This window comes from Poecilia latipinna, unplaced genomic scaffold (assembly GCF_001443285.1).
Source record: "Poecilia latipinna isolate Pla-1442-1.1 unplaced genomic scaffold, P_latipinna-1.0 Scaffold106, whole genome shotgun sequence".
NCBI classification, from domain to species: Eukaryota; Metazoa; Chordata; class Actinopteri; order Cyprinodontiformes; family Poeciliidae; genus Poecilia; species Poecilia latipinna.
The window spans coordinates 335,997-344,067 of NW_015112722.1; the positions used below are offsets into that span (position 1 = coordinate 335,997).

The 8,071-nt window shown below is 37.2% G+C and overlaps 1 protein-coding gene across 1 annotated transcript; it reads right to left on the reverse strand.

Annotated features, from left to right (window-relative positions):
* Nucleotides 1-268: 268 nt before the first annotated feature.
* Nucleotides 269-3,112, reverse strand: LOC106944642 (thiosulfate sulfurtransferase/rhodanese-like domain-containing protein 1). The gene is made up of 4 exons (XM_015027762.1): nucleotides 2,700-3,112; nucleotides 972-1,097; nucleotides 704-866; nucleotides 269-594 (listed from the first exon to the last, which is right to left on the reverse strand). The coding sequence occupies exons 1-4, from the start codon at nucleotides 2,872-2,874 to the stop codon at nucleotides 540-542; spliced, it is 519 nt and encodes a 172-aa protein (XP_014883248.1). The 5' UTR covers nucleotides 2,875-3,112; the 3' UTR covers nucleotides 269-539.
* Between the last annotated feature and the right edge of the window lie 4,959 nt (nucleotides 3,113-8,071).

An 8,071-nucleotide genomic window follows, 5' to 3' on the forward strand; every position in this document is an offset into this window, starting at 1 on the left:
AATCAAACGATTTCTAATGCACTGCCACTGAGGGCTGAAAGGTCAACTTCCATTATGCTGTGGCTATCAAATCATTTGTGTATTGAACTTTGGACAGCCCTGAATTTTTTCCACTGCAATAGGCGCAAAAGATAACGGATCAAACTTGCACTTCAAGAAATTATTCTCCTACATAAGTTTGGCATAGTAAGACAAGACAGCTGAAATGGAACATGCTTACAATAAACTCCTGTAAGATTCCCTCAAAGCAAAAGTCTAGAAAGAGACATTTTTTACTTAAAACCTTTTATTAACATGAAACATGTTCAAATTTAACACACCTCCAATGATTTCATTTTGAATAAAAAGGACACGTGCTGTATGTACTCAAGTTTAATGCATATTTTAATAAAATTCAGTAACTTTAAAATAAGAAGCATGTAAAGCTAACTTTCAACAGCCTAAACACTGCTGCCAAAGTGATCAATGATGACATTCTGCTTCATGATTTTATACATTTTAAAAACATAATCTCACAGGAAGTAGATTTTAGTATGATTTCAATTTCCTTCTTGTTCGACCCATGCAGCGTACCCTCCTTTCAGGTGTCTTGCTCTGAGAAAAAGACGCATGCAATAAAAAGATCATCTTTTTCCCTGCTCTTCCTGTAAGTGAACAACAAGTTTGTCAAGGTTCTTGCAAACAGAAACCTGCCTGTTTTTACCTGTGAAATCCCATCTGACGGGCAATGCCCAGGGCCTCGCCACTCCTAACGCCAGTTCTGCAGTTAAACACTATATTATCGTCATCTTTTCCAGGAGCCTTCACTTCAAACTTCTGCTTAAAGCTCTCAGGAGGCAGCTTCAGAGACTCCTCCACGATACCCACTTGTAATGTCACACAGAAAGAAAAAAACAAAACAAAAAAGAAAAGTAAATGTAAATTTCCAGATGAACAGCTCTAAACTAGACTGTACATGTACTGTGACCTACATGGGAGGTTGACTGCTTGAGGAATGTGGCCATCCTGGTATTCATCCGGATTCCTCACATCGAAAAGCTGAACGTTACGGTTTGACAGCATGGCCTTCAGCTGTGAGGGGGTCACCAGTGACGCTTCTACAAAGAAATGGGTGAAGGGAGTAAATAGAAAAATGCAGACGGTGGAACAAAGCATGCTTGTAGTTGTCGTGCTTGATGGAGTTCCATATAAACGAAGCATCTCCCCGTCCGCTCTATCCTGCTGAATTCAAGAACACTTTATTTAAAAGGAGGTGCTGGCAAAAGGAAATGCTGGCCGCTGCAGACCAGTAACATCCCATTATGGCTAACTTACTAGCATCACAATGTTCCCTTGCTAACTTACTAGCATCAAAATGTTCCCTTGCTAACTTACAAGCATCAAAATGTTTCCTTTCAAGGAGATGGACCACAGTTTGTGGTCCATCTCTGTTATTTAGACATAAAAATGTTTTAATGTCATAGAAATAAACACAACAAATACACTGGTCATGTATGCATTTGAAGTCCCTAGAGTAGATTACAATGTATTATCTGGACTTTTAACCTCTAAAAAATGTCAGTATAAAGGATAAAAGTCCCTTCAAAAGCAACATGGAGAGTTAATTTGTTCCCACTTATCTCATATACTCAAACCATATTATGTACCAGAGCCTGGGTGTGTCTTTGACTGGCAGAAAAATAGATTAGAATCAACGTTGCTGTTTTCTGCTTGATAAAAACTAAAGGCAAGTTCTATCCTTAAACCCATATTTGCAAACTCGTACATTAGAACAGTGTTTCTCAATTCTGGTCCTCAGGGACCATCTACTGCTTTAGGAGTTTGAGTTTTCCTTCTACCTGCCACACACTAGAGTTGAATGGGCGGGTGATTAACAGACCTCTGGAGCACTTGATGGCTGCAGGAGGTCATGCAATCATTTGAATCAGGTATTCTTGTATCTAAAATATGCAAGGTAGTGTTCCAGAAATGAGAAACATGGAAATCATACTGGAAAGCAAAAACCATGTCTTTTTTTTTTGCAAGATGTTAACACAAAAGAATGGAAAAAGTATCAAATAGACACAAAAGCATGGATAAAATGTTATTTCATGCCAGAAATGACATAAAAGAATGCCGAAGGGACACAACTTGCTACATTTAGTTCAAAAAGCAGGTGAAATGCAAACTACACGCCCTGTCTAAAGGTCATGAAATTTAGATAAACAGTAGCTGTTACAGAAAAACAAACTTAAGGTAAAACATATCAAGGAGCCCAAGTGGATTTTGCATGATGTATATTATTTTTGTCATTGTCAAAATAGTTTAGTGTACAAGCGGACTTGAACGCACCATGGGAGTGAACAACCGTGAAACGCTAAACCAGATACTACACTGGTGTCGAAACGCACCACTTATTCAGTTTTACTGTAACTCATGATTCAACAGCCCCGGCTGCATTACAGTAAGTTATCTGAACCATTGTTTCTCCAAGTTAATCAAAACTGTCGGAATCCTAAAATGAAGGACGAACCAGTTTACGTGTCTTGAAGGACAAAGTACATGCCATGAAATAAATTATCAGCCTTCAAACCAGGTAGTCAGGTGTGAAGTGTTATTGTCACACTTGTGTATGAAGGCCGTATACAGATGGGCTTAGAGGTGACTCCTGAAGGACAGAGTCGAGTGAAGTGAAGGAACATTTCTGTTTGTGAAATTACCGTCGTCGTGTCCGCATGTTGGGCTGGGGGTCGTGAAAGTCCGGATAAATGAAGCTACAGTCGGGTAAGACCTTCGGTTGACTTCAGTGACAGCCTGACAGAAACCTCGCGACAACAGGAGGGACAACATGGTGAGAGAAGGGACGCTGTACAGACTGCTGTGCAACACAATCATCACCTAAATAGTTACTGAAAGAACCACTATTGTAAACAAGCTCTTCTTCTTTGTTTAGTCGATACTAAGCTGCAACACTGCCCCTTCTGGTTGATTACCGACTTGCACAGGGGTCTGGAACCTGGTGCTCCGGAGCCGCAAGTGGCTCTCTACCTTCCACGATGGCTCTTAAAAACTTTGGCTAAAAGCGACAAAGAATCCACTTATGATTTTCTTTAAATATAATTATAAATGCATGTTTTACCAGTGGAATAGAATGACACTAAAAGCACAGTACTATTTTTATTATTTTGTTTGTCTTCTCAGAAGGTTTGAAAAATAGGGGCTTTATTTACATTAGTTTTCATAAACAGCAATATTCCAGAGAAAAAGTTATCCATTTTCATTTTGTAAAGGTTTTCTATTTTTCTTTATTTAGGATATAGAGAAGTAAGAGGTTAGTTCTTAAGAAAGACCAAAAAAAAGTTATATCTCCAAAAATCATAAGTTCTTTTTTTTTCAAAAGAATATGTAATTATTATCATTAAGCTAGTTTTACTTAGCTAAATTGAGGAGAGATGGAACAGAAAAAAACAGAAGTTGAGATGAGGAGTAAAATAAACGGGACTGCTGTTTGAAATGTCTCGATGTTTGCATGCGTGGTCAGTAATATCTGGAGCATCCTCTGGGTGAGATCTGCAGGAAATTCTACTTTGTTCAGGGACTACATTGCAGCTGAAACACATTTGCTGAATTCAAACAGGAGCAATAGTTGAAATCTGCAGGGATTGGTCTGACGATACTGCATAAAATTCAAACAAACCACAAGCAAATTCCTTTCAGTAATAATCAGTTCCTATTGAGACTCATAGTCGTTAAAAGCCTGACTACATCAATCTCTCTTTTTTTGTTTTGTTTTTGTATTTTTGTACCAAGTGTGTCGTATTCCCATTGACTTTAAAATTAAACACTTCAGTTATTTAATCTTTTCTCTATTATATAAGTGTTTACAACCCAGATGAATGTAATGATTGTCTCTGATTGCTTTATTACTTTAAAGCTCCCAGTAAGCCTTGAATAGTTGGACATCAGCTTTACTGAGCCACAGTGGCATATTTTCCCAACTCAGATTATAGCTCACCCACTTGTGCTGTTTTTATAGCCTCCAGGGATGTCCTAAGCACTCAACTGCGCAACACATTCTCAAGATCTTGTCTTGCTGGAATTAGCGCCACATTTCTATATTTAAGCAATGGGACATCGGCTCAATATTGTTGGCCACTAAGCATCTCATTAAACTAATTCGATGTTCTTCTCTACATTGAGTTTCATATACTTTTTTTGACAGTCTGGAGTAAAAAAAAAAGTGCTATAAAGCAGAGAAACACACTGCACACTCCTTAGCTTCCACAATACAATACGTCATTTATAGTCATATATTTGTGCAAAACCATCATCACCTTTTCATTTGATGTGTGACTTCTGATCATGCATTATTTTTCTAAAAATGAAGCTGGCTGTGCAAATATACAGTTAAATGCTTAGCTACAATATATTAGAAGATAACTTTTTTTTTTCTCTCACTGCGTCTACAGTTACTCTACTGAATCCTCAGACAATTGAGTGATATTAGTATTGCATGTAGTGTAAGAAACCTGGCACATCTTTTTTAAAAAAACAATGGTTTCATAATCTTCATTTCAGCTGGACATCCTCCCAGAGGAGTTGCTTCCTTCCATTTTCAAAGGCATTTCCTTTTTGATTAGCAGCTATCCTCATGGTTAATCCTTTTACTTGCTGTCATTAAATTCATTAATCTCTTTGGGCGGCTTCCAGTCTTCAAAATTATAGCAGTTAGGGAACGCGCAGCTCTCTAGTGATCTGCCAACACCTCTGGACGGAAGCATATTGCATGCAGCTCCACGTTTCATCCCCCGACGGAAGTTATGGACCATCCGACGGGAGAACAAGGAATCTGGTGAAGCATCACTATAAAGGCCAAGCACTGTCTTGTTCAATGTTTGTTAAAGCATCCTATCAGTGACCCTGGAGATTCTCATTCACATGAGCTGCTGCAATAAAGCTGTAAAGTATGCTTATGCAGATATCTTTTATTTCCCACACACAATCATTTTCAGTTGCACGTTATATCACAGCCAGTTGCAAAAGCAGATGAAAAAAAAAAAAAAACTTGCAGCATAATGGATTTTCTGCTGTGCACAACATTCAGCCTCAGCTGATAGTAAGGCACCATGGGCCAGCATTTAATCGGACACCTCAGGCAGTCACAAAATAAATCTGAGGGCTTTAAAGATAATTTGCAATAAAACTCTACATCAGAGCTGTTAATGTGCAACGAGGGGTTCTCCAGAGAGGCTTCAAGCTGCTTCAGTGCCGCCTCGCAAGTGAAAGATATAATAGTTATCAAACAGAATAACAGAGACTATGTTTAATCTATTTATTTAAGCTAGCAATATGGAGTTGTCTTGGCTCACTTGCTAAATGTGTTTGGGTAATCACAATCCCTCTAGCATGGACAAATGTAGCAGAAGTAAGCAAAAATGTTAGTTGAGTTTGATCTTTTTGTCCTTTCAAACAAATTTGGAGGGCTGTACAAAAGCATTCACACCCCCATGACTTTTTCCACATATTGCGATTTTGTTTTTTATTTTTTTATTTTTTTATTTGGTGTCATAACCCTGGATTGATTTGCAAAGAAAGGAAACATGTTATGTGGCTCTCAATCAAAATTCCAGACTGGAACAAATTTAAGGAGTAGAGAAAATTTGGATTTAAGTCTGAACGTTGATATATTCAGGAAGAGGTGTATCCTCTCACCTGAGCTTTGTATCTGTGCAGCTCCTCCATATTTACCTTGGGTCCCTTGGCTCCATCTCTGATGACAATTAACAATTAACCTATTTTTATTGAAGTTTTATTTCACAGACCAACACAAATGACAGCACATGTCTAAGAATATTCTAAAGGCCTTGTAGGAACATGTGTATTTATAGAAAGTAAACTTGATGTAATTTCAATTAAATAAAAACGTATCTAGGTGCGGTATGTTGAGTTAGACAAAACTGACCCATTGCACTATTAAGACAAGCAAAAACGTTTAAAATTTCATATCTGCATTAAACTGTCCTATAATAACAGCTTTGTAAAAACTTTACAAAGCTGTAAGTTGCTCACGATTGTGAGGGAAAACTTTATAAATGATCTGTGTGGGACTCCAGATAAAGTCTTTTGCATTTAAGCTCTTCTCAGATCCTAACGAGCTAACCAGGCCGGCAGCTACGAAGTATTAGATAATGGGTGGAGGTCACTGCTGGATCACCAGGCAGAATATTTGCATAATTGGCATAAAATTATGCACAAGAATCAAACATACCAGAGTTGTACTGAAAAATAAAGAAATTGTTGCCAAAGTGTTTGTCATGCAAACCTGACAGTGAGAATATATGACCAAGAAAGTCTTCAGTTTGGAAGGAAGGTCTCAGCATTCGGAACATGTCAAAAATGTCTGCTAGAATAGATGCAGAAATTACTGGACGTCTTCCTTTGTTTCTTGAAGATTTTTCACCTCTTCTCCAAAACAATTTGTTTTTGTTGGAGAAGTTTGGATGCTTTTGTGTAGCTAATAATTTATTTAGCATTGAAACCTAAAAAGTTTGTCTAGGCTTTGTAGTTATTCAATTCATTTAAATTATTATGAAGGTGTGAATGAGTGTGCACTGGTTTGTCTCGCAGATGTATCTGTGTTGCATTTGTACACCATGCAAAGGTTTTAAAGGCTGATATATTTCACTTAATGTTCTGAATTCATAGGATACAAGCTTCACTTACTGAAATAATTTCCCACTTTTTTTTATATTACTCTTTGACAATATTCTAATTTCTTGAGTTGTATTAGTCAGTAACAGATTACGTATGTGCGCCACCTTCTGGCGACCCAAAACATCGCAAAGAATGTAGGAAAGAAGATGGATATGTTTGAACTTGAATCAAGAAAAGGAGAGAAGAACTGTACTGTGACCTAAACAGCAGATTTATTTTAGTTATTTCCTAATTATTGAAGACTTCCCAGCTTACTGATTTTGTTTCTACATGTAAACACTGCCATCTTGTGGTGGAGTAGCACAACAGCAGATCTTTTCAGAATTTATCCAAAATACAAACACAAAATATTTAAGAAATATTTGTTAGTTAATGGAAAACCCTAGGCAAAGTGGGTTCTGTCAAGCGATATAGCACTTCTGGTAAACATCATGAAACCTATTAATGATTCCAATCAACAGATATTTTGCTCCAAATAAAATCAATCTAATTTATTATACAGAGAAAACATATTAGACATGAGATACGGGATTACTTCCTACAGAAAACTATTCTTTTTATTTATAGATACAAACGATGTTTATATCTCCATTGCTTAATAGCATATGGATTAACTAACTTCAAAGTATATTTTACAGGCAGAGATCTGTTTTCTGCATCCTGAAAAACCTGCTCTGAGTTTTGTTGGCACATAAGAAGGAAACAGGAAGTCCAAATTCCTGCAAGAAAGTCTTTGGTTTTCATTTTCATTCTATGTGATGAATGACATGTTTTCCTTTAAAAAGTAAAATAGCAGATTTAGACTTTGTTCAAAGCAGGGAAAAAATGTTTGCAAATAAAAGATGAAATTGGATGAAGTCTGGTCCTCTGGTGTTGGAGATCTTACCCAGAAAGACGGGGGATTTTTCCTCCTCAGCCTTCAGTGCTGTAGCAGATATGAAAACTGATTTCAACGTAAAGATCTAATCTATTGTTTCCACACATTATTTACATATTGACAACTTATGAAGAGTATTCATACACAAACTGTTCACAGAGAAGCTTAATGTGTGAATTTTTGTTCTCATAAAAACCCGTCCCTGCAACATATTTGCTACAAACACACCTTAAAAATTGGAAACAGGGAAGACTTTCCTTGACATTATACGCCCACTCGGACCTTTGCTTCCTCGCACAGTCCGTTTTTCTCCTCGGTAGTGTCAGCGGTTCTGTACGGGACTAAAATTGGTATTCAACTATTTATTTTATTTTCCTTCCTGGCAAATAGAGTTTTCTACACTATGTGGATAATTCATGTAAAGCAAAACAAGTATTTTCTGAATCTGCTCAGGAAAGCATTTAAAAAAAAAAAAAAAAAAAGCAACGCTCCCCTCCACCC

Coding starts and splice junctions, on each gene's coding strand:
- LOC106944642 (XM_015027762.1), bottom strand. CDS start 2,874: ATGATTGTGTTGCACAGCAGTCTGTACAGCGTCCCTTCTCTCACCATG. Junction 1,098..2,699: donor AACATGCGGACACGACGACG/GTAATTTCACAA, acceptor ATTTCTTTGTAG/AAGCGTCACTGGTGACCCCC. Junction 595..703: donor CGTCAGATGGGATTTCACAG/GTAAAAACAGGC, acceptor TCTTTTTCTCAG/AGCAAGACACCTGAAAGGAG.